The sequence below is a fragment of the Lissotriton vulgaris genome, chromosome 2_2, assembly GCF_964263255.1.
Source record: "Lissotriton vulgaris chromosome 2_2, aLisVul1.2, whole genome shotgun sequence".
NCBI classification, from domain to species: Eukaryota; Metazoa; Chordata; class Amphibia; order Caudata; family Salamandridae; genus Lissotriton; species Lissotriton vulgaris.
This window is the reverse complement of record NC_141688.1, coordinates 127,247,730-127,274,458: the sequence shown is the minus strand read 5'-3', so window position 1 is coordinate 127,274,458 and position 26,729 is coordinate 127,247,730. Positions and strand designations below refer to the sequence as shown.

The 26,729-nt window shown below is 49.3% G+C and overlaps 1 protein-coding gene across 7 annotated transcripts in view; it reads right to left on the bottom strand.

Moving 5' to 3' along the window:
* The window catches only part of LOC147729139 (mucosa-associated lymphoid tissue lymphoma translocation protein 1-like), a 1,401,591-nt gene that overhangs the window by 299,021 nt on the left and 1,075,841 nt on the right, over positions 1-26,729 (bottom strand). For 5 of the 7 annotated variants that reach the window (XM_086959432.1, XM_086959431.1, XM_086959434.1 and 2 more), the window contains one exon: positions 20,189-20,263. The exons of the other annotated variants lie outside the window; for them this stretch is intronic. In XM_086959432.1, coding sequence (XP_086815558.1) covers positions 20,189-20,263 — 75 coding nt within the window. The remainder of the gene's footprint in view (positions 1-20,188; positions 20,264-26,729) is intronic. 7 annotated transcript variants of the gene reach the window in all.

Genomic DNA, 26,729 nt, shown 5'->3' with positions numbered 1-26,729 from the left:
TTTAACTTTAACCGGGTAAAGCAGTAACATACATGTCTTTTTCCTCTAGAAGGGTGGAATGCTACCCCCGCCGCCAGAATTGACGGGGGGGGGGGTAGTATTCCAAAGTGTTTGACACACCTTACACGACATGTTTTGTTGAAGCCAAAACAAAGTTAGCATTAACCGCGAGGATTGTAATGCACTTAATAGTATATGGTATGGCTATATCATAGAACAGCTATATGGAGATGGTTCCGAAAGCTGCAGAGGGGCTCAGCTAATGCTAGGGCACCCTCTCACATAAAACCAAGCACTCTGCCTCCAGGATTGTTGAGGCCTACGATAGGAGTGACTTATAGGTGCATATGTGTCTATATATAAGGTAGATATAGGTATACTATATCTAAGTAAGGGGTGATTACACCACCTTACCCAGGCTGTGTGAACAGACCTGTGGTGTCAGTTTGGAAGGCAAACCAGGGGTGGCACAATGCACAAGTTACTACTTGTGTAACGATATATCTGTAAGAGACATTAGTTAGTGATAGATTTCTTACCTTAGAATATCCCCAGGTGTCAGACTGGATCCGGAAATTTTTGCGTAGCAGTACCCTTGCGCGTTGGTAGGCGTCGTCTGCGGCTCCGCGTCCGTCGTCGTCGTCGTGGGCGCCGTGATGACGTAGTCGGAGGACTTAGACGCCGCCTCCGCATGCGGGCGTCAGTTCTTAGACACAGCTTTTCCGCGCCAGAAACGCAGAGCTATGCTAAAAACCAACACTGGTGCCTTGAAACTAGGGCCCTGAAAGGGGATGACCTTAACCCTAGATATCAGTTCGCAGAAGGGGTAGGATGGGTGGGTTGGTAAGGAATCTATCACTAACTAATGTCTCTTACAGATTGCAAATGCTACTTACCAGTATGCATCTGTTCTTGGCATGTAGGGCTGCTGACATTCATATCTGTGCATAGATCGCCGCCTAGTGTTGGGTCCGGATGATTGCACATTGTTGTCCTGGAAGAGTCTTCGAAGTATCACGAGATAGGTGGCTCCTCCCCTGGACTACAGTGCGCATGGGCATCGCCTCCATCCCCAGATTGTTTTTAGCCATTGGCAGAGATGGAGTGAAGTATGTGAATGATGCCCATGCTATGAGCATATATATATATATATATGTATATGAATACTGCAGCTGCTACAGGCGCCGGGGAGGAGGGTGGGCGATATGAATGTCAGCAGCCCTACATGCCAAGAACAGATGCATACTGGTAAGTAGCATTTGCAGTTCGAGGCATGTGGGCTGCTGAATTCATATCTGTGCATAGAATACATAGCAGTCCTCCCATTATTGGCGGCCGCCCGTGCCAGCTGCAGCAGTCTGAAAAAGTGTTTTGAGAACAGCCTGACCAACAGCTGCCTGCTGTTTGGAGTGCACGTCTACACAGTAATGTTTAGTGAAAGTATGTGTGGTAGACCATGTGGCTGCTCTACAAATATCTTCCAAGGGAATGTTACCTAGGAAAGCCATAGAGGCCCCCAACTTTCTGGTGGAGTGGGCTCTTGGTGGAATAGTGAGAGTGCGTTTAGCCTTAGCGTAACAGAGCTGAATGCATTTCACGATCCACCTAGCGATCCCAGCTTTGGAGATAGCGTTTCCCTTGTGGTGTGGGGCAAATGCAACGAAAAGTTGCTTGGTCTTACGAAAATCTTTTGTCCTGTCAATGTAGTACATTAAGGCTCTTTTAACGTCAAGGGTGTGGAGCATCCGCTCCGCCAGCGACTCTGGGTTTTGAAAAAACACTGGCAACTCAATTGTCTGGTTCATATGGAATTGAGATACAACCTTGGGTAAGAATTTAGGGTTAGTGCGGAGCACCACCCTGTTAGCGTGTACTTGGAAGAAAGGTTCTTGGATGGTGAGCGCCTGCAACTCACTAACCCTCCGTAGTGATGTAATCGCTACTAAGAAAGCAACCTTCCAAGTCAGAAACTGAAGCTCACAAGAGTGCAGTGGCTCAAAGGGAGGACCCATCAGCCTTGTAAGAACCACATTGAGGTTCCATTCCGGAGCTGGTGGTGTCCGTGGTGGAATGACCCTTTTGAGTCCTTCCAGAAAAGCCTTGATAGCAGGGACCTTAAAAAGTGATAGGTGTTGCCTATTCTGGAGGTATGCTGCCATTGCAGACAAGTGAATGCGGATGGAAGAGTACGCCAGATTGCATTGTTACAGGTGGAACAGGTAACAAATGATGTTCTGAATGGAAGCATCTAGCGGGTCAATATCGTGGTTTACACAGTAAATGACAAACCGCCTCCATTTAGCCGCATAACAAGCTCTAGTAGTGGGCTTCCTTGCCTCCCGAATGATGTCCATGCAATCGGGGGGAATATTGAGGTAGCCAAACTCTAGGACTTCAGGAGCCAGATCGCCAGGTTGAGCTGTTGCGGATCTGGGTGCTGAATGTCGCCATGGCTCTGCGTCAGAAGGCTGGGAGTGAGATGAAGCCTTTGATGCGGTACCACGGAGAGTTCCAGAAACGTGGTGTACCATGGTTGGCGAGCCCACGTTGGAGCAACCAGGATGAGAGTCATCGAGTGCTGCCTGAGTTTGCGTGCCAACAGCGGTATCAGAGGTGCTGGGGGAAAAGCGTACGCAAATCTGCCTGACCAGTTCATCCACATCGCATTGCCCTGCGATTGCGGGTGTGGGAACCTGGCGGCAAAGCCTTGGCATTTTGCGTTCTCCTTTGTGGCGAAGAGGTCTATCTCTGGATGACCCCACTTTTGGAAGTACGGTTGGAGTACTGATGGATGTATCTCCCACTCGTGCATTTGGTGGCTGTGCCTGCTGAGCAGGTCCGCCATCTGGTTGTCCTTGCCCGGGAGATGCTCCGCCATGAGGAAGATGTTCCTCTGAATGGCCCACTTCCACATGCTCTGAGCCAGATGAGACAGCTGCGGAGAGTGTGTGCCCCCCTGCTTCTGAATGTAGTACATGGCCGTCATGTTGTCCGTCCGGATCAACACGACCTTGTTGCACAGATGTACTTTGAATGCCTTCAAGGCCATGAAGATTGCCATCAGTTCCAAAACGTTGATGTGCATCTTCCTTTGCTGTAATGTCCATAGTCCCTGCACTGTGTAGTGGAGTACATGCGCTCCCCATCCCTGGAGAGAAGCGTCCGTTGTCAGGATAATCTGTGGCACAGGCTCCTGGAACGGTCGGCCCTTGCAAAGGTTTTGTGGATTCCACCAATGCAGAGAGTTGTACGCCCGACCTCTCACCAACACTAGGTTTGTCAGTTGCCCATGAGCCTGAGTCCACTGACGTGCTAGGCACTCCTGAAGCGGACGCATATGTAGTCTTGCGTGCAGGACGATGGAGATGCAGGAGGCCATCATGCCTATCAACTGCATGAACACCTTCGCCGGAAGCGAGTGCTGAGGTCTGAATCGTTGGATCAGCGTTTGGATACTGGCGATTCACGCTGAATTTGGCTGCGCAGTGGCTGCCAGAGTGTCTATTGTCGCGCCCAGATACTGCCATATATGGGCGGGTTGGAGATGGGATTTTGGATAGTTCAGCGAGAATCCCAGATCGTGCAGGAGATGAATGGTGCAGGACACGTGGTCTGCGCACTGCTGTTCTGACGTTGCCTGAATGAGCCAGTCGTCCAGATAGGGATAGATGTGGACGTTCTGGCGTCGTAGATGCGCTGCCACAGGCGCCAGGCACTTTGTAAAGACTCTTGGCGCTGTGGTGACTCCGAAAGGCAGAACCCTGAACTGGTAGTGCTGGTCTTGAATCGTGAATCTGAGGTACTTCCTGTGGGAAGGATGCAGGGGGATATGAAAGTATGCATCCTTTAGATCCAGCGTAGCCAGGAAGTCCCCCTGATGAAGCAGGGGGAGGACCTGCTGCAACGTGAGCATATGGAAGTGCTCCGATAGAATATACCAGTTGAGGGGCCTGAGGTCCAGGATGGGCCTGAGGGATCCGTCCTTTTTGGGGATTAGAAAGTACAGCGAGTAAACCCCTGTTCCCCTTTCTTGCAGTGGGACGAGCTCTATTGCCCCTTTTTGCAGCATGACTTGAACTTCCTGCTGCAACAAGTGCAAGTGCTCGCCGGACATAGGACGGTTTCTTGGAGGTATGTTTGGTGGAGTGGAAGTAAGTTCCAGACAGTAACCGTACTGGATAAGAGATTTGACCCACCTGTCCGTGGTGATGGATTTCCACGCGGGCAGGAACTGCTGGAGTCTCCCCCCGACCGGTGTTGCGTGGTCGGGGGGCAGTGACAAGGCGTCGCTGTTTGTTGGCGGTGGAGGACCTGGAGCTGTTGTTTCCACGTCCCCTGCCTTTGACGTTGTTGCCCCTGTAACCACCTCTACCTTTGTTGGTGTATGAGGTTTGGGTGTTGCTCTTATAGTACTGTGTGGATTGTGACGCCTGACCCCTTGAGGTGCCTCTGTTATTGGAGCGGCGAAAGGAACCACCCCGAAACTGCTGAGACTGGAGGGCCCCCATAGACTTAGCAGTGTCCGTGTCTTTCTTCATTTTTTCAAGCGTCGCATCCACCTCGGGGCCAAACAGCTGGTCAGGATTAACTGTTTGGTTCAAGATGGTTGTCTGTATATCTGGTTTGAAGCCTGATATTCTAAGCCATGCATGTCTCCTCAGCAACACGCTAGTGTTGATCGCCCTGGAGGCGGTATCAGCCACGTCCAGCGCACATTTGATGGAAGCGTTGGTGATCAGCTTCCCCTCCTGAATCAACATTTCACCTGCCTCCTTGTACTGATCAGGTAAGTGCTGCAGAAGTGTTTCTAGGGTGTCGTAATGCGCCCTATCGTAGCGTGCAAGTAGGGCCTGCGTGTTTGAAATGCGCCAAATATTAGCCGCCTGCGCAGCAATTCGTTTCCCTGAGGCTTCAAATATTTTTGACTCTTTGTCTGGGGGAGGAGCGTCACCCGTGGTCTGCGAGTTCGCCCGCTTACGTGCGTTGGATACAACCAAAGAATCCAGTGGTAAGTGTCCCTTGATGTACGTTGGATCCGAGGGCGCTGCCTTGTATTTTTTGTCAATACGAGGATTGATGACTCGCGCCCGAGTGGGCTCCCTGAAAACCTCTGGCGCGTGCTTCAGCACTCCCTTGAGCATAGGCAATGTCTTGACTGACTTTTCAGCCACTGAGAAAGTGTCAAACAGAAAATCGACATCCACAGGATCTGAATGTAGGTCGATATCATGATTAGCTGCAGCTCTCTCAATCAGAGCGTTGAAGGCTGCAGAGTCCTCTGTTGGAGAAGTCTTTGCTGCAAAAAACTGCGGTTCATGACCCGACTGAGGGTCCTCAGGGTCGCCTCCGGCAGACCAAGGTTCATGTACCTCCTCTGGATCCGAGTATGCTGGATAATTGTACTCGTCCTCTTCATCTCCGTCACCTTCCCCAGCGTTTGAATGCGTCGGTGAAAGTTCCAAATTATGTGGAGATGCAGGCTCTATAGGGGCAGAAGTACCCGCAGAGTCCTTTTTGTTTTTGAGTGGAATACGATAATGTTCCAAAACCGGCTCCGTGGTGATCTTCCTCTTGAGGAGAGAGAGCTTCCCGGTGTTGGCGTCGATGAGAACCTCTCGACGCTCCTCATCTGCGAGTGGCTGGAGCCGAGGCTTCGGCACTACCAATGACGCCTTGGGCGTCGACACCACCTTCAAAGGCACCCCGGCCCCATGCTTCGGAGCGAAAGCCTTCGGCGTCGTCTTCGGCGGCAGCGTGTAGTGGATAGGCGTTTGCGCCTTAGCCGGCTTTGGTGTAGGCTTCGGCACCACATTCTTCGGTTCGGGAGCCACAGCGTCCTTCCGAATCCGCTGCAGGGACTCCACAACCTTTTTTGTTAAGGCCGGGGAGGGCTGGACCGGCTCGAGCGATTTCCCCGAGTCCGGAGTCGGGTCGGCGAAAGGCACGGTCTTCGGAGCCGACACATCACCATCTTTGGCCTTGACGGCCGGAGTCTGCGCAGCCAGAGCTTCGGCGTCGTCCAGACGCTTCTTCGGAGCCTTCTTCGGGTCATCGACCTCGACCACCTTCGGCGACGACGCGGCGGCGTCGGTCGTCTTCGCCTTCGGCTTCCACACCGGGGTCTTCGGGTCGGCCATCTTGGCGCGGCTCTTGCTGTCGGCCATTTTTAATTTCGTAGACGTTGAGGCCTCTGGAGCCTTCTGTCCCACCAGTGCGACTTTCACTTTCGGTTTCGAAACCGTTGGTGTGGACCCCGATGGTTTCACTTTCGTTTTCTTCAACGGGAGTGGCACATCAGAAATGTCCGTGGCCGGGCCCGGAGGCGAGGCCGTGGGACGATTAACGAGGTGTTGGGTAAGGCCCGAAGGCGATCCCTCGACCTGGGCCGTGTAGTGGGGGTTGACCCCTGAGTCAGTTCGAGGATGCTTCTCCTCTGAGCTATCCTCCACGGTGGCAATGGCCCCATCGTCGTCCCCTACCTCACCGACGACTTCATCAAACTCCTCGTCTCCCGCGTCATAGTTGTCTTCCTCCGACGCCATGCTAGAGTCCGAAACTTGAAAGACATTGTCGTCTCCAACGTCTTCTTCGAAGATGTTGTCTGGCGGGGGCGCTGATAACTGGGCCTGTAGTCTAGCGGCCCGACGAAGCTTGAGGGTCTTCTTACACCGGAACTTTGAGCAGGCCATACACCTGGCCTCATCATGGTCCGGCGACAGACATTTGTTGCACACTGGGTGCACGTCGAGGTGTGAATACTTTGAGGTGCACACCGGGCACCTCTTAAACGGAGTTCGTTCCATGTCTGGAGCGTCATGTAGGCCCGTCCGCGCCGACAGCACGCGGAAGGGCGGCAAGAGTTCGGAGCTGAAGAACAGTTAAACCCGAACGAAAAACGATACCGACGCCAAGCCTAAAGACCTTTTGGTCTCAAGTTAGGAAAGTTAAACAACTATCGATTCCGACAGAGGGAACCGAAACACACCCGAACCCAATGGCGGAAAAAACAATCTGGGGATGGAGGCGATGCCCATGCGCACTGTAGTCCAGGGGAGGAGCCACCTATCTCGTGATACTTCGAAGACTCTTCCAGGACAACAATGTGCAATCATCCGGACCCAACACTAGGCGGCGATCTATGCACAGATATGAATTCAGCAGCCCACATGCCTCGAACATATTGTTACACAAGTGGTGCATCTGAAAGAGACACGTTAGTGATAGATTCCTTACCTTAGAATAGATTCCCCAGCAATACCAACCCCAGTGGTGGGTCTGCGAACCAATAATCACACCAGAAAGTCCTGGAGGACGGAACGGCCATAGAAGCCATCCCTCTGGACTTGGCTGTCCAGGCAATAGTGTCTTGCAAACGTGTGCAGCGAGGCCCACGTAGCTGCCTGGCAAATGTCCTGCAAGGGCACTCCTCGGCCCAAGGCAGTTGTAGTCGCCGTGGCTCGAGTGGAATGAGCCCTCAGCCCAACAGGGGGTTCTTTCTTAGCCAAGGAGTAACACGCCTGGATACACAAGATGATCCACTGCGAGATGGTCCGCTTGTGCACCGCCTTTCCCTTCTTAGCGCCCACGTAACCAACAAAGAGTTGGTCATCCACCCGGAACTGGCGTGTGCGATCCAGATAGAACGAGAGCGCACGTTTTGGGTCCAGACGGTGGAGCCTCTCTTCCTCTCTCGAGGGATGCGGAGGCGGAAAGAAGGTGGGCAAGGTGATGGATTGCCCGATGTGGAAGGCTGTGACTACCTTGGGCAGGAAAGAGGGCCTTGTCCGCAACACAACCTTGTCCGGATGGACCGAAAGGAAAGGAGGTTTACAGGATAGAGCCTGGAGCTCACTCACTCTCCTGGCAGAGGTGATGGCTACCAGGAAGGCAGTCTTCAAAGTAAGAAGGCGGAGAGGACAGTTGTGAAGAGGCTCGAAGGGAGCGCACATCAGAAAAGTAAGAACCAAGTTCAAGTCCCACTGAGGCATCACAAAGGGAACAGGAGAGAACGTATGTGTGATGCCTTTCAGGAATCGATTAACAATAGGGGACTTGAACAAAGACGGTTGATCAGGCAGCCTCAAAAAGGCTGAAAGAGCAGAAAGGTAGCCCTTGATAGTGCCAAGAGCAGAGCCCTGCTGGGCAAGAGAAAGAAGAAAGAGAAGAACCTCAGAAAGAGGGGCAGAGAGAGGATCCACAGCCTTTGCTGTGCACCATGCCACCTGTATCTTATTAGCACATGACTGTTATCCTATTATGCTACCGTTCACTATACTGTACCCAATTATTATGTCTACTCACCCTCCTGTTTGCCCACTCCCCCCCCCTGTGAAGCGCTCTGATATCTGTTAAGATCTTGTTCGCGCTATATAAAACTTTGAATAAATACCTGCAGGCGAATACCAACTTTGTGGAGGGACGCCTGGCTGCCAGAATGATGTTACAGACTTCAGGAGGCAAGTCAAATGACCTCAACTGTCGCCGCTCAATCTCCAAGCATGGAGGTGGAGACTGGACAGGTTCGGGTGGAGGACCGTCCCCTGTTGCTGCGACAGAAGGTCCTCCTGAAGAGGCAGACGAACCGGGGGATCGACTGACATACTAAGTAGCTCGGGATACCAGTACCTTCGTGCCCAGTACGGAGCCACAAGGATGACTTGTGCCCGGTCGCGCCTGATCTTCTTCAGCACTCTGGGCAGAAGTGGTATAGGCGGAAAGGCGTACAACAGACCGCAACTCCACTCGCGACGAAAAGCGTCTCCGAGCAAGTGCCGCCTTGGAAATTCCAACGCATAGAACTGAAGACATTGCGCGTTCTCTTCGGTGGCAAATAGATCTAACCAAGGCTCTCCCCACTGCAGAAAGAGACGGTTGCGCGACGTCCGAGTTCAGACGTCATTCGTGATCCATCATGCAGCGGCGGCCGAGTTCGTCCGCCCTGGCGTTCAGAGAACTTGCCAGGTGTTGAACCACCAGGGTCACGCCTTGATGTTCCAGCCATTGCCAGAGGCGCAGAGCCTCCTGGCAGAGGGTCCACGACCCCACCCCGCTCTGTTTGTTGCAGTACCACATGGCGGTGGTGTTGTCCGTGAACACCTGCACTTCACTCCCTCAGACAGAGGGGAGGAATGCCTTCAGTGCTAGACGAATCACCCGCAGCTCCAAAAGGTTGATATGGAGCCGGGACTCCGTCGGAGACCAGAGGCCTCTGATCTCCGCCTCTCCCATGTGGCCTCCCCAGCCCTGGAGGGACGCGTCCGTCACAACTACGTGCTCCGGTTAGGGAAGGGAGAGGGATCTGCCGCTGACCCAATCGCGGTCCGTGAGCCACCACTGCAGCTGTCTTGTAGTGCCCTCCGAGATCCGGACATGGTCGGACAGGTTGCCCTGATGCTGGGCCCACTGAAACTTCAGGTCCCACTGCAGAGCCCGCATCCGCCAACGGGCGTGATGCACCAGAAGGATGCAGGAAGCCATCAGCCCCAGAAGCCGCAGCGTCAACCTGACCGAAACTCGGGATAAAGGCTGAAAGATTGGAATCAGAGCCTGTATATCCCGAACCCGCTGTTCGGGTGGGTAAACCCGAAACTGCGCCAAGTCGAGAACCGCTCCGATGAAAAGGAGCTTCTGAGAGGGGCACAGGTGTGACTTCGGCACATTGATGGAGAACCCCAGCTGATGCAAGAGGTCTGCCGTCGTCTGGAGGTGGCTGACGACTGTCTGGGGCGAGCCCGCCTTCAACAACCAGTCGTCGAGGTAAGGGAAGACTGAAACCCCTAACCTGCGCAGATGAGCTGCGACCACCGCCATCACCTTTGTGAACACCCGTGGGGCGCTGGTAAGGCCGAAGAGGAGCAGGGTAAACTGAAAGTGCTCGTGGCCTACCGTGAACTGCAGGTAACGCCGGTGGGCCGGCAGGACTGGGATGTGGAAATAAGCGTCCTGCAAATCCAACGCTACCATCCAGTCTCCTGGGTCCAGGGCAGCTAACACCTGAGCCAGAGTCAGCATCTTGAACTTTTCCTTCCGGAGGAAGCGGTTGACGTTCTGTAGGTACAAGATAGGGCGTAAGCCCCCTTTGCCCTTCTTGGGTACCAGAAAGTAGTGGGAGTAGCAACCACGTCCTACTTCTGGCCCAGGAACGCGCTCAATGGCCCCCTTGGCCAAGAGGGCCGAAACGTCCTCCTGCAGAAGGCGCAAATGATCCCCCGATACGCGGTGGTGTTGCGGTGGCATGGCTTGAGGGGTCGTCTCAAAGGGGAGGGAGTAGCCCCTTCGGACGATCTGCAGCACCCACCTGTCCGAAGTGACAGTGCGCCAGTGAGAGTGGTGATGGCGAACCCTGCCCCCCACTGGCGTCACATGGCCGAGAAGCACGGACTAGGAGGGTTTAGAGGCAGATGCTGCGGTAGAGGGTGTGGACTGGCCTCGCCGTTGTCCCCGACCGCCTCCACGGCGATTTCCACGGCCGCCACCGCGCTGGATGTTAGCCTGCGGCGTGTGGCTGGCAGCACGTGTGGGGGCGCCCATTCCTTGGCCACGAAAGGAGCGAAAGGCACCCATTTGCTGGCGCGGGGCAGAGAGGCCCAAGGACTTGGCCGTAGCCCTGGAGTCCTTAAAGCGCTCAAGAGCATGGTCTGCCTTGTCGCCAAAAAGGCGACGGTCATCAAACGGCATGTCCATCAATGTGTTTTGGACATCAGCCGAAAAGTTGGCGGACCTCAACCAGGCGTGGCGGTTAAGCGCCACCGTCGTTGCCATCGCTCTACCTAGTGAGTCGGTGGTATCCAACCCACACCGGATAGAATATCTGGCTGCATCCAGGCCCTCCACAAGGGCTTGGCCGAGTTTGGCCCGTACCTCCAACGGACACTCTGGCAGCAATTCCGTGACCGTATCCCACAGAGAGTGGGTGTATCGGCCAAGAGGCATGCGGTGTTGGAAGACCGCAGTCCCAGACTAAGGGAGGAGAAGAGCTTTTTATCGTACATCTCATACCTCTTAGATTCTCTGTCCGGCGGAGCCGACGGGAATGCGGCCTGGGAAATGGACGTCTGAATGACCAGGCTCTCGGGGGTGGGGTGGGTGGACAGGAAAACTGGGTCGCCCGGGGCCGGGTGGTGGCGTCTGGCCACGTTCCTATCTACGGGCGAACCCGTAGCGGGCCTGGACCAAGTGCCCAAAAGAACGTCGGTCAAGGCCTCATTAAACGGCAGCAGAGGCTCTGTCGGGCATGACTGGGGTTTAAGGACCTCAGTGAGGATGTTAGTCCTCACGGCCGCGACGGGGAGCTCAAGGCTCAAGGCCTTGGCAGCCCTCTTCAACACCACACTGTATGTTGACCCCTCCTCCGAAGCCACGGTAGGAGGCGAGACAAAACCAGTGCACCAGTCTAATCGACCCTTATTGATGGTTGTTGTAAAGTCAACCTTATAGAAAGCTATCCTAGTGGTAGCATGAACCAGCAGTCTTCAGGCTAAGACTCCAGTAGGTGAGTTAAGCAAGTTGTTTTACCATATATAATCCCTTGAATACCAAATGAAAGGACACCACACAAGGTATACATCAAATATATATGTATTTAATCTTAACACAACCCCTCTGCACTCTTTATGAGGTTCGAGGTAAAAATACAAGTCACACAGTTAATACACAATAAGTTGCATAGTATACGTTATGCCCTAGGGGCCCCACTAACCATATACTAAGAAAGTGGTATAAGTACCACGTGAGAGTTAGAAAGTAGGCCTAGGGCCTGTAGAATCGCTGGGGCTACACTAAGCAACCAAAGGTTAAGAAGTAGGAGACCCACAGGATTTGCGTGCAGTGTCTAAACACAGGCGCAGGCTCCCATTGACTTTCTATGGAGTTTGTAAAAGTTACAAAGTGAGGACACTTCCACGTGGACTAGAACAGAACCCTTTTAGACTTAGACACTAGGAGAGCCAATTCCCTCAAGACTACCAGAGTACTCGTGTTATCTCACCCACGGAAGACGGTGCATAGGTGACTTTTGATGTCGGGTTTCGTCGTCGTTTTCTATGGAGAGCTGCAAAGAAGTGCTGCAGGCGACCAGACGAAAAGTGTCCGGGTGGATCGGAGATGTTCTGACAGTTGTTAAGAATTGAAAGCAGAGGGGACAGAGTCTGGGTCACTAGCCAGTGACCAGGAAGGAACCAGGCGATGTCGCGTGCTTGAAGGTAAAGAAGGGGAGATTGTCTCTTCAGCCACGAGGTCCAGGAGGCATCGACGATGACCAGGAGCTGGATTCGAGCTGTCCCACGATGGATCTAGGTGACTGCAGCATCGGTATCGGAATGGACCCAACAAGCCTTGGCAACCGAAACCCTCGCAGGATGTCGAGATTGGCTCTGTTGCTGACCAGCAAGGTCTGTGGCGCTTCTCCTTTGCAGGGGAGCTGGGGCAAGCCTGGAGCAACCAGGATCGCAAGTTAGATTCAAGATGGCCTCTTCAGGGGGCTCACTAGCCAACGGGCAAGGAACCGGGAAGACGCGTCGAGCACAAATGTCAAGGCGGGGCCCACGGGACACTCGCCGAGTATGGGGGCCTGGGCTTCGGGTCAAATGATGCTCAGGGCTGGGGCTTCTTGCACCCCAATGCACAACTTACTGAGGCTTCAGAAAAGGAGTGCAGGTAGCAAAATGCAAGATGTCCAAGATGTCCGGTCCCACGTCTCTCATGTCCGCATCGGGTCTCAGCTTTGCTGTGGATGTGGGTCGGGGTCAGAGAAGTCTGGAAGTCCAGTTCTTGAGTCGCAGAGTCTTCGGGTTCCGGCGGGAGCCTTGAAACTGCAGACTGGCAAAGTTGCTGTTGGTGCCTGTTTGAACAGGATGGTCACCCCTTGATCACAAGGGAGATGTCTTCCGTCTTCTAGTCAGAATAGAATGTCGAAGGTCCAAGAGTTCTGTATCAAAGTTTTGTTCCAGGATAATCTAAAGTCCTGGGGAAACAGCTCCCATACTTATACTAAGGATGGGGGCTGGATTACCTGCCTAGGTCCCTCGTATGGGTGGATCTGAGAAGGGGGTGGTTACACCCCTTTACCTTTGTCCAGTTTCGCGCCAGAGCTGGGGCTGGAGTGCCCCATCAACTGGTATGAACCGGGCTATGCATGGAGCACCTTGTGTGCCCCAGGCAGTGTCTAGATGCATTCACTGAATGCAGCCCTCCCTGCCCCAATACACAAAACCCCTGTCTGGAGAGGTGCTGGCACCTCCCTGGACAGGAAACCTATTGTCCAGGCTGCCATTGCAGGAGTTGCCCGCAGCAACAGGAGGTCAGACTGGTGTCTGTGGCAGCAGAATCCATTTTGTGATGCTGAGGCTCTGTTTAACTTTAACCAGGTAAAGCAGTAACATACGTCTTTTCCCTCTAGAAGGGTGGAATGCTACCCCCGCCACCAGAATTGGTGGTGGAGGGGGGGGGGGGGTAGTATTCCAAAGTGTTTGACACCTTACACGACATGTTTTGATAAAGCCAAACCAAAGTTAGCATTAACCGCGAGGATTATAATGCACTTAAGAGTATACGATACGGCTATATCATAGAACAGCTATAAGAAGATGGTTCCGAAAGCTGCAGAGGGGCTCAGCTCATGCAAGGCACCCTCTCACATAAAACCAAGCACTCTGCCTCCAGGATTGTCGAGGTCTACCATAGGAGTGACTTATAGGTGCATATGTGTCTATATATAAGGTAGATATAGGTATACTATATCTAAGTGAGGGTTGATTACACCACCTTAACCTGGCTGTGTGAACAGACCTGTGGTGTCAGTTTGGAAGGCAAACTAGGGGTGGCACAATACATTCTGCAGCCCCTGGTAGGCCTAGGGTACACCTATGCCCTGGGTACCTATGGTACACCTAACACACAAGATGATGGACAGAATGTTGCACAATGGCAAAACATTCACCCCCAGTCACAGATCTGGGTTTAATTCATCGTTATTTTGCTCACCAAGCCACCCCAGTTCAGACATGGCCATATGCAAATCAGTCTTGACCCTGTGGCTCATAGGAACAGTCCAGACCGAACTGCCAAGCCATGTCTTCCCTGGACCGGAATAAAGCATCCTAGGACCGGTTTCTGGCTATCAGCCGTCTTCAGCCAGGACAGCTTGACTCCAGTGGCGCAGTGAGCATGGGACCCACGTCTGGGCATACCCTTCCCACATAGGGTGAACAGCAAAACACACAAGATGATGGATGGAATGTTGCACAATGGCAAAACATTCACCCCCAGTCACAGATCTGGGTTTAATCCATTGGTATTTTGCTCACCAAGCCACCCCAGTTCAGACATGGCCATATGCAAATCAGTCTTGACCCTGTGCCTCATAGGAACAGTCCAGACCCAACTGCCAAGCCATGTCGCAAGACATACTAAGCTCTCGGCAAGAGATAGAAAAACTCCATGTAAGTACAGAAAATACCCACAAAAAAATAGAGCGCTTCATAAAGCTATTACACCACTCTCAAAGCAAAAGTAATGAGACGGCGATGCTATTATCTAACAGGCATTATTGACCAGATAGGAAACCCATAGAATTAACGGAAGAAGAAACCTTATCCTTACTCCGGGATTATGAGATATCGGGACGCAGTAGAGGAGAGGAAATCAGAACAATCCAGATCAGTGTCAATAGAACGTCTAGGCTAAATGATAGGAAATCCAACCTTAATAACTTACAAGTTCAGATAATCCCAGAACCGCAAATGGTGACCACAAACTGCATGGAAAAATCGCTGAAATGCCTTCTGATCAACTGCAGGTCCGCAGCTAAACCTGCATCAGACATAGCTGACTTCATCATTAGCCAAGAAATTGACGTGACAATCATCACTGAAACATGGCTATCAGAGTCATCATCTCCAGTTCTGGACCTACTAGTGCCCCCTTTATATAACATCGTGAGACTGGATAGACGAGAAAAGAAAGGAGGTGGCACAGCCTGCATACATCGGTCAGATATAGAAATTGCCCAATTTCATTTGGATCCGATCAAAGAGTGCGAATACCTAGGTCTCAATTTAAGAGCGGACAACAACCTAACATGCAACCTGCATGCACTTTATCACCCACCTGGTAACAATATGCTTTTCATAGAACAATTAATGGAGATAATAACTGCAAATCATAACTTGGACGCGAACAACATATTCCTAGGGGACTTCAATCTACACTGGAACAACAACGACAAACAAATAAATGCTCTTAAATATTTCCTAGCGGACCTCAATCTTTCGCAAGCATGTGCACAGCCAACTCACTCGAAAGGAGCTACCTTGGACTGGATAATTTCAAAAAATGAGAACATATCAAGTCTAGCAATAGAAACTTGCGACTGGTCAGACCACCATATCATAACATTCATGATTCCCACATGGAAAAAGAACAAACACTCACAACCGAATAGAATTTAAAAGTGGATGAGGGACACTAAAGATTCGAACATTGAACGTTTAGTAGAAAGCTGTGAAAATGACCTACTCACACCAAAGAACTTACATGACTACTTTACTTCTCTAACGCATATAGTTAACTCCACAACATTACGGTACTCGCCAAACTAATAGAGAAATGTGTGCAGAATGAACTAAGCCAGCACACAAACAATTTCTCTCCATTGATTGAATGTCAGTCGGGCTTCAGATCAGGACACAGCACGGAAATGCCGATTGTAAGGGATTAGATGGGTATGGAACACAAGACCACGCTAATGTACTCTTAGGGATGTTTATTGTGATAATTGTCAATGTTCGAATCAGGGTTTTCAGGAATGCAAACTTCTTGGTAGTCCTCCGTCTGGCTCCTTTTGGCGTCCCCGGGGTCTCTGAGTCTCTGGGTTACAAACTGTACTTGTCTCACTGTGCTACCGTCACCAAGGTGTGTGGGAAACAAAATGAAAGAGGGATTTTAGGGTGCAGGGCTTCTTATTGGATTTCACCTCCGAACGTGCCCGACCTCCCACCTCCCTCAGGAGCTCTACCTGCCCCCTCTCCACACGCCCCACCAGAAAGCCCCCTGTAACAGTACTTGCCTTGGGCTACGGCCCGCTTCTCGAATCGCAGCGTAGGGACCCGTGGCGTCTTCTCCCTCATTCAGCCCACCGGGTTTGAAAGCAGTATACAGAACACCTCGTTGTCTCTCCACGTTTTTCTCTCGGCTCTCTGCTCTGCGGTCCTCCTCCGCTTTCCTCTCGCTCTCCACTCTTCGGTCCTCCTCCTCCGCTCTCCTCTCGCTCTCCATTCTTTGGTCCTTCTCCTCCGCTCTCCTCTCGCTCTCCACTCTTTAGTCCTCCTCCTCCGGGTGCTCTGCTTTCTCCTCGCTGTCACCGCACACCGTCCGTTCTCCGCCTATGCCTCTTATCCCCGCCTCAGCTCCATTCACTTCCGCCTGATGACGCGACTCCTCCCCTTTCAGCCAGTCGAAGGCTAGAGCGTTGTTGCATACTTCCGGGTTCGTTTTCGGTGGCAACCAGGAAGTCCCGGTTCGTTCTGCAGCGGACGGGCTCTCCTGTTCCTCCTCCTCCCCACAGCGATTTTACATATAGTCGATGATGCTCTACAAGCTTTAGACCAAAATAGATCATGTCTACTCATCCTTCCAGACCTATCAGCTGCATTTGACACGGTGAATCATGTAAAATTACTGAACAGGCTCCAGGACAGGATGGGAATATCAGGTACGGTGCTGAAATTGTTTGAATCCTTCCTTCAGGACAGAACACAAAGATTCTTTGTCAATCAATCTCTTTCATCTTCATGCCCTAACACGATTGGAGTACCGCAAGTCTCCATCACTGTTCAACCTATATATCGAACCGCTCACAGAAATTCTTCGAAACTCCAAAATTTCCTTTCACATGTACGCGGACGACAGACAGTTATACCTCAAGATCTCGTCGTTGGAAGACATCAGGTTAATGAATGAGGCCTTAGAAATGACATTACAATGGTTAACAATCTATCATCTAAAATTAAACGCTCAAAAAACAGAATTCCTTCTAATATCACCTTCAAAGAAGCACACAGAAGTTAAGGAATGGGCTAAAATGATCACAGCGCTTAACTGCATCCCTACCTTAGTCGACTCAGCTCGGCGACGAGGAGTCGGTATCCCTCGAAGTCGACACCGGCCTCGGCGTGAAGTGGCCCTATATTTCACGCAAGAGATTCTAGACGTCAAGTGTCGACGTTTACGTGTCATTGAGCAAGTCAATGACGGCAAACATGTCCGTGCCGTGCCTCCTCTCAACGTCGACCGCCTCGACGCCGACCGGGGCCAATAGCGTTTTCTGCCTGAAGAACGCCTCTCAGATCTCCAGCGTCCACTGGAGATTGAGGGAAGAGCTTGTGTGGAGGAGTGGAGGAGGTACCTCTCCCTCGCTCAGAGGCCCCACTGGCTATTTGCTGTTTTCTCCTCTTCTCTTCCTTGCAAGCACATCTTCTCCCCCTCATGCAGGGTATGTCTGGAGAAGGTTTTGCAGATGTCACAGGAGGCAGGAAGTTGAGAGAAGGGTAGACAAACAATACACACCGTGTGTGGGTCTGTTTTAGCCTTTTTTCTGCCACATCTAGGACATTTGTCGAAAAGAGATGGTGTTTCAAATAGGAAAAAAGCCTCTATCCTATAAGAAAAATACTTTGCTCCACAGAAAAAGACAAAAGACGTCAAGTGAATAAAAAAACAGTGTGTTTTGGAGATGTAAATTGGAGAAAAAAACTAAAAAAGTTGAGTTCATTGCTCCAAGGGTCCTGTCAGAAGGAGCCGGAATAAGGAACTGAGGTAACTGCCTCTGGTTGAGCATGATGGGACACCGGTGATCTCTCTGCTCTTAAAGGCGCAGCCTTCTTTTTCTTCACTTATAAAGGCAGCATATGGGCTATGTTGTCCTGTAGTTCTTCATCTCTGTTTCTCATAGCTAAAGGTATTTGTGAAGGTTCTTTTTTATGTGTCAGTTCATTAAATTCATGTACTGAAAGCATATAGAATTACATTCTCTTCTTTTGCCATTCCAAGATGAAGAACTCTGACCACTATAGCCTACTCCTAGGCTGCATTCTGACTTTCTTAAGTGACTTTTCAAGGCCTTTCCGAAGAAAGGCGCACTTCAGCACTTAAGAACTTATATGGGATATAAGTGCTACGGGGTCTCCGCAGAAGGGCAGGATTAATCAACGTTAACGACTATACATAGAAATCCCCTACGAGAGAACAATGCCTACCTCTGTCATTGCATATACAGCTTTATATTTTATTTGTAAAATATATTCATCAAATGTATATTTTTTATCACTGCAGGGATATCATGAGTATTCTGCTTTTCCTGTCCTGGTACTCCCCTGCTTGAGTTACATGTGCTAAGCAAATAATCAAAATGCTGATCATGCTTTTTTGCTTTATATTACTATGTTCTGCAATGTGATAATCAAGTTTATAGGAATATATTTGAAATGTTTTAACTAAATGAGGACTGCTTAATTTTTACATTAGCCTTGCTTCTGCCGATATCCCAAAAACACTGACTAGAATGAAAATAATTGAAAGAGCCTCAGGCTACATTTTGTCAGTTGTTTCCACTAAGTGGGACAACAATGAGATAAGCTATAAAAGCTGAGCTCTGAAAGTGAAGGGCAGAGAGGAGTTTTCACACCATATAACACTGGGACAGGTTGTATATCATATCTCCAGTTCCTATTGAAGGAACTTAGCTTTCCCACCTGGTGAGACAACAATAGCAAACCTTTGTTATTTACAGACTTCATTATTCAAATGGATATGTGAGTGTGTACCACTGCTAAAATTCATATTTGGTTTTATTTTCTGCTTTGCCAGAATTCTAGGATGAGAATAGCGCTTTGAATTAGCAGAAAGAAGGTAGGATTTCTATGTATTATTAGCATCAGTTATGATGTATCAGTATCTTTTATTCACGCTTTTGATAACTGCTGCAGTTGCATTATTATTTATGTTCCTTGTAGTTCTAAGTTACAATTCCAATTGTGTGCACTAGACTAGGGTTTTGATTTTAAAATAAATATTTCAAATGGGTATTTACTCAAAATGAAAAATTTGCATTTCTGGAAATATGGAAACGACAAGCTTCTGTTTAATAGTTGTTAGCTAATTTAACAAAGAAGAAACTTCGTTAAATATTTCTATTTAACCATGGTTAAATATTTCTATTTTCAGAATCTGGCAAACTGATCTTTCTCATATCTGAGGTATAATACATACAGAGCTCAGAGGGATATTACGGATTTTGGTTTCTTGGTACCAGAGTGCACATATTGCTAATGGCATTATTTCATGGATTGTGTAGCAGCATTTGGTAATGTGTGCTAAAGCTTTTTATGTTTTCACTACTGTTGTCATTGGCCTGAGCATGTGAAACTGTTGTAACCGGTCTGCTCTCTGACTTTTTAAGTCCTACATGAGTGAAAACTAGCACTGCTATAAACTGTAGGAATTGTCTAGCTCTGCATGGCTTTTGTTTTGACGGTTTTTTTTCACCTGGTTTCTTTTAAGAAGAGTCATAGGCATAAAATGTTATTGAGAATCTACTTGGAAGGGCTAGGTAGAAAAGTGAAGTGAACACAGAAATCTATATACACTGTGAAAAGTAATGAGCCATGGGAAATGATGTATATTATTTGACTGCCTAAAATACAAATAGCCCTTTTGCTAATTTTTACGGAAATGGTGTTGAAAAATACACTGTCTGTCACAATGTTTTCAAAGATGTCTTGAGGAGGGTGAGCGCTAATAAGATAAGGCAGCCTGGAAAACCACACAGTTAGTGAACTATTTCTTTATTATCTCTTGTGAATCTCTGGAAGTTTATCCTCTTTATGTGAACATTTTGTAAAATGCACCAATTTGCTCTGTGTATTTTCCAGACCTTTCTCGGGCTGAACCCTTTCCTCCAAACCACCCCAAAGAACATCGGGCTTCAGTCATTCAGCCCATTTTGAATGAGGTAGTTTCTTACCACATTAAAATTCCACCTGCTGTCAACAACTGCCCTATTTGGAGTGTACTGGCATCTAGTGTTGTGCTGTTGGAACCGAACCAGTAAACTAATTTTCCACGCCTAAGAATAAAATGGGTGTATTTAGCATACATGCTAGTGCTACTGCAGATATATATGGACGTAACTTACGTGGCATAGCCATAGACTGTATTTCCCATTGGTTCAAGCGGCTTCAACTCAGATAAATTTCGATTATGGTTGTACCTTGTGAATAAAAAAAATGCACAAATTTAGAAAATAGCTAAGTGCAAGGATTTTAGAAACTAGAAATAATTGCTGGACAGAAGGACAAGTAACTTACCTTCAGTAACACCTTATCTGGCAGAGACATGAGCTAGCCGCAGATTCCTTACCTGTGAACTTCCAGGTATCAGGATGGAGCCCGGAACATTTTTGATTGCAGTACCCCAACGCGCCAGTAGGTGATGTCACCAACACCACGTGACTTCACCCTGACATTAAAAACTGATCTGCAGTACGGGAAGGATGGGTGGGTCAGTAAGGAATCTGCAGGTAGATCATGTCTCCACCAGATACGGCGTTGAAGATGGTAAGTAACTTGTATCTGATAGAGCCATCTAGCTGCAGATTCCTTACCTGTGAACAGATACCCAAGCAATATCATCCCTGGAGCGGAAAAGTTTTAAATCAAAAATTCCTGTAGGACAGAATGGCCAAAAAGGCCCTACCTGTGGACCTGATTGTCCAGGCAGTAATGCTTGGCAAACGTGTGCAGGAATGCCCACATGACCGCCTGACAGATGTCAAAAACCGGGAAACCATTTGCTGAAGAGCCGTGGTGGCTGCCTTAACTCTATTTGCCTGAGCTCCAAGGCCTTCAGGAGGCAGTTTCTTTGCCAAAGCACAACGCATCTTTATTCAGAGGATGACTGTAGGAGGCTGTTTTGGTATATGGTGCACATTTATTTAAGTGAAGCACCTTGCACTAATCAGACAACCCTTTTGGTGATTTTAGTGGTCTTAGACAACCACAGAAAGCTCTCTACGTGGTAGCTGTGGAAAGCAGCCTTTGGGCTTATCCTGAAGGAGTGTTAAGCAGCTTGTTTTACCAGATCTAATCATGTAATGTAGGTTAAATGAAGAAGAACCACTCAGTGTATATATAAAAATAGTGCTATTTTTACACAACACTCACTAACACATTGGTATATCTCCTACACGTAGATATGAACATAAATACACAAGAATACTTCAATTGTAACAGGTAAGTAAGCATAAAATATAGTGGTCTCCAGGGGCAGAATTGTGTCTGTGGTGAGCAGCAGCACTAGCTTGCTGTCAGCCCATGAAAGGCTGTAACTGGGAGTAGGGGGGGTGGGGTACCCTAAGAGGGAGCACACCCCCAGTACATGGGACCATACTTCCAACACTGGAATCGGTGTTGTGGTTTGATTCTGACATGTTTGCTACCAAACATGACAGCGTTTGGTGCAGCCACTATGTAGTTAGACATCTCGTAATGACTGATGTCCACTATATGTATTAAAATGGCTGACCGCACTTACAAAGTCTGGAGAATCGACTCCGGGGTTTGTAGGAGTGTCTTGCTCATGTAGGGACACCCTCACACTTATAACCAGGCACCTTGCCTTCAGGACTGAAAGGCCTGCCATAGGGGTGACTTATAGGTTTTAAGTGAAGTGACCTCACATATAAGAAAACATATATCTGTTGTGAGGGGTGCTAGCACCCACGCACACAGGCTGCCATGGCAGGCCTGTAGTCACTGTTTGGGTGGCACAATACATGCTGCAGCTCATGGGAGACCCCTGGTGTACCTATGACCTGGGTACCTTAATACCATATACTAGGGACTTACAAGGGTACACCAGTAGCTAATTATGGAGGTACAGAAGTAAATACCATGGTGAATGTAGGAGGAAGCACAGTGACTGGAGGTCCTGATTAGCAGGATCCCAGTCAGACTAGTCAAAAAACATACTGACACCATCAATAAATGGGACTAACCATGAAAGCAGATCCTACTTTCCTAAAATGACCCAATGTGAGATGGTTTTCTACTGCCCAGCTCGTCCCTTCTTTGCTTCAACGTACCCTTCAAAGAGTTGGTCACCCACCCGGAACTCTTAAGTGCGATCAAGGTAGAACAGCAACGCTCTTTTTGGGTCCAGACAGAGAAGTTCTTCTACCTTAGAAGGATGTGGAGGAGCATAGAAGGTGGGCAAGGTGACCGATTGCTCTAGATCGAAAGGTGTTACCACCTTAGGCAAAAAAGAAGCCCTAGTGCGGAACACTACTTTGTTCAGAAAGACAGTCAGGTAAAGAGGCTGAGATGATAGAGCCTGCAATTCACTCACCCTCTTGGCAGAAGTTATTGCCACTAAGGCGGCTGTCTTGATAGTGGGCAACCTGGGGCATAATAAAGGGGGAACAAATAAGTAAGCCCCTTCACGAATCTCTGTACAATAGGTGATTTAAAAAGTGACGGTTGATCTGGCAAGCTAAGAAAAGTAGAAAGGGCCGAAAGGTAACCCTTCAGAGTGCCCAGAGCAGAGTCCTGCTGGGCCAAGGAGAACATGAAAAGACGAATATCAGAAAGAGAGGCAGACAGGTGGTCAACAGACCTTTCTGTACAATATTTACAAAGTCTTTGCTAACAGGCTTATACTGACTTTGTGGAGGGATGCCTGGCTGCCAGAATAACTTTACAGACTTCGGGAGGAAGGTCAAAAGCTGTCAACTGTCACCGCTCAATCACCACGCAAGGAGGTGGAGGGTGGACAAGTTCAGGTGGAGGACCCTCCCCTGCTGCTGCGACAAAAGGTTCTCCCGAAGGGGAAGCCTGATCAGAGGATCGATGCTCATCTGCAAAAGCACAGCATACCAAACTCTCCGTGCCCAGTCCGGAGCCACAAAAATGTCTTGTGCCCGATCCTTCCTGATTGTCTTGAGCACTCTGGACAGGAGGGGTATGGGCGGAATGGTGTACAGGGGGCCTGCACTCCACTCGTGAGAAAAAGCATTGCTGAGCGAGAGCCGCCTTCGAAACTCCAACGAGCAAAACTGCTGACACTGTATGTTCTCTTCAGAGGCGAACAGATCTAACCAAGGCTCTCCCCACTGTTGAAAGATACCTTACGCCACCTGCAGGTTGAGACCCCACTCATGATCCGCTAGGCAGCTACTGCTGAGTTTGTCCGCTCTGGCATTCAGAGACCCTGCCACGTATGGAGCCACCAGGGACATGCCCTGTTGTTCCAGCCAAGTCCAGAGGCCCAGGGTCTCTTGACAGAGGTTCTACGACCCCACCCGCCCTGTTTGCTGCAGTACCACATGGTGGTAGTGTTATCTGTGAACACTTGAACTAGCCTTTCCTTGAGGGATGGTAAGAGAGCTTTCAGTGCCAATCAGATCGCACGAAGCTCCAACAAGTTGATGTGGAGCCCGGCTTCTGCTGGAGACCAGAGTCCTATGATTTCCACCTCTCCCAGATAGCCGCCCCATCCCAGAAGCGATGCATCTGTCACCACTTTGAGATCTGGGTGGGGAAGCGAGAGGGGTCTGTCTCTGACCCAATGGCAGTTTGTCAGCCACCACTGCAGATCCTTTATAGTGCCCTCCGATATCTTAACGAGGTCGGTGAGATTTCCCTGATTATGCACCCATTGGAAGCTGGGAGACGGTCGATTTTTAAAACATTGTAAAACTGTCACAAATACTTTGCTTTTTAACCTGCACTGTACTCTCCTAGTGCTTACCTCAAACTTCCTTATCACTGCTTCGCCGCGCAGCCAATTGAACGCTGACACGGCACAGTGGTAGTCGCCGCCATTTGCTTCCCTCAGCCCACAGGCCACGCCCACGGCCCAGAGGCCACGCCCCTCTCGCCCCGGCTACTTAAAGCGCGCTGATCAAGAGCACGCATTTCAGAGGCACAACTCTCCTGGTGCGGAAGCCGGGAGACGCTCAATTTTTAAAAAATTGTAAAACTGTCACAAATACTTTGCTTTTTAACCTGCACTGCACACTCCTAGTGCTTACCTCAAACTTCCTTATCACTGCTTCGCCGTGCAGCCGATTGAACGCTGACACGGCACAGTGGTAGTCGCCGCCATTTGCTTCCCTCAGCCCACAGGCCACGCCCACGGCCCAGAGGCCACGCCACCTCGCCCCGGCTACTTAAAGCGCGCTGATCAAGAGCACGCATTTCAGAGGCACAACTCTCCTGAGGCGGAAGCCGGGAGACGCTCGATTTTTAAAAAATTGTAAAACTGTCACAAATACTTTGCTTTTTAACCTGCACTGCAGCCTCCTAGTGCTTACCTCAAACTTCCTTATCACTGTTTCGCCGCGCAGCCGATTGAACGCTGACACGGCACAGTGGTAATCGCCGCCATTTGCTCCCCTCAGCCCACAGGCCACGCCCACGGCCCAGAGGCCACACCCCCCTCTCATATATAAATGTGCAATCCCCGGACGTGCGCTGCGGGCGCGCCACATGCGCGCCGAAGGCGCGCCAAAGGTAAGCCCGTCTGCGCCCGTCCGTGACCGACCGGGGCCAGGGGCCACCCCCCCTGCTCAACCACCATGCCAGATCATCACCTACAGTTCTCATTCCCTTCGTCAACTAAATCAGGCCGCAGAGTCACCCTGCCTACACGCATGGGACCCATCTATAAAACACCCCGCCTGCAACCAGTGCGGTTTTCGTTTCTCACCCCATCCTAAAATAAACCCACAATATACTCTATGCTCCTGCTCAATTGCCGATCACTCCCCAAGCACTCCATGGAAATTTCCCTAATGTTAGAGGAAATAAGCCCAGACATCCTTTTCGTCACAGAGACGTGCCTGCAGGAACACTCGGAACCCGATTTGGTACAAGCCCTTCCACCTGGATACCAAATACTCCGCCTTGATCACAAAAAAGGAATTGGCGGTGGGCTAGCAGTAATCCATAAAACAGGATACGAAGTCACTAGCACCCCTGTGCATTTTCCAGACAGCGAATGTCTTCCTTTCTATATAAAACTCAGGCCCACACATACCTTCTCCGGTATGCTCATATACCGCCCGCCAGGGTCACAAGGTCAGTTTCTTTCCAATCTTGCTCCGATAGCTGCAAACATTGCACTTAGCTCCGCTAACTTTACAATCTTGGGCGACCTCAACATCCATCTGGACGACCGAATGACCCAAACGCCAGAGAACTATCCTCCAGCCTAAATGCCCTCGAACTACAGCAACGTTGAACCACTGCAATGCCCACCCACCAAAACTTGGCGATTTACAGCTCACGCACTTGGCTTATGCAGACGACATTGTCCTTCTGAGCCTAACAAAGGTGGGGCTAACCAGATTAGTAACGGAACTGTCGGTCTTCTTGATGGCAAACAAGTTGTCATTAAACATTTCAAAAACTAAAACCATGTTGATCACTAACCGCCGTGGATTGCATCATGATATATGGTTAAAAGGAAAACCTCTAGAGAAAGTCTCGATTTACAAATATTTGGGATTTTATATAGACGACAAACTTAACCTAATAGAACAGAAGAACTATCTGACACAAAGAGCGGGTGCTCTGATATTTGGACTAAGTACCTTGGCAAAAAAAATTGGAAGGGCCATCACTTAAACCCCTTCTAACCGTAATGGCAAATAAAATCCTCCCAACCCTGACCTATGCAAGTGTTGCAATGCACGGAAAGGATGCCGACCTACTAAACACCCTGACAACTAAAATATACAAAAAAGTATTACGTCTCCCACGCACGACATCACCAGCGCAATTACAACTTGAATTTGGACTAAAAAACGAAATACCGGGGAGACAATACTCTTATATTAAGGTCTGGTATCAGATCAAGCAAAAAGCAAGTAATAACAATCTGAATACCTACCTATGGCAAGAGTTTAATTCCCAAAAGAATTCCAAAGCAAATCAATTTCTCATGCAAGCTTTGGAGACAACCTGCTCAAAAACCCTATGGGATAATAATCTGTCATTTGTTGTCCTAAAACAGACCCTAAATAAAGTGGCCAAACTTCATTCGTTAATCTTGGACAAAGAAATGTTCTCCCATCGTTCGCACTCATGGGCTGTGATAAATGGCTATAAGACATTGACAGCTGCAAAATACCTGGAAACAACTTACTCTATTTTTATTAAGAAAAAGCTGATGGCTTTGAGACTTGGTGTCTTTCCCACACGAGCAAATGAACCTGCCTGGAAAATGCTTGACGACGTTTCTTGTCGACTGTGTGGTAGCCCTAAAGAGGACCTAATACACATAATTTGTCACTGTAAGATGCTATCCAAGGAAAGGTCACACCTAAAGGAAAGTTATCGGTCCATGAAACTACGAACATGTAGATCAGCCATTATTGGAAGCCTGTATACTACTGCTCCAAGAATACACTGCAAGCTGGTGAAGTTCTTGCAGGCATTTGAGAAACGTATAAAAACAATATGAACAATTAATGCTTTGAACTTTTTAACATTGTAACATTTTTTAACGACAAATTTGTAAATTTTATATTTGTGTGTGACATTTATCAAATTGTTAAGGTTTTAATTAACTAAACAATAAAGTTAAAAAAAAAAAATACAGCAACGTGTCCTTGGGCCCACTCATCTAAAAGGCCATCTCTTAGACCCCATCTTCAGCAACTGCCCCAACCTTCA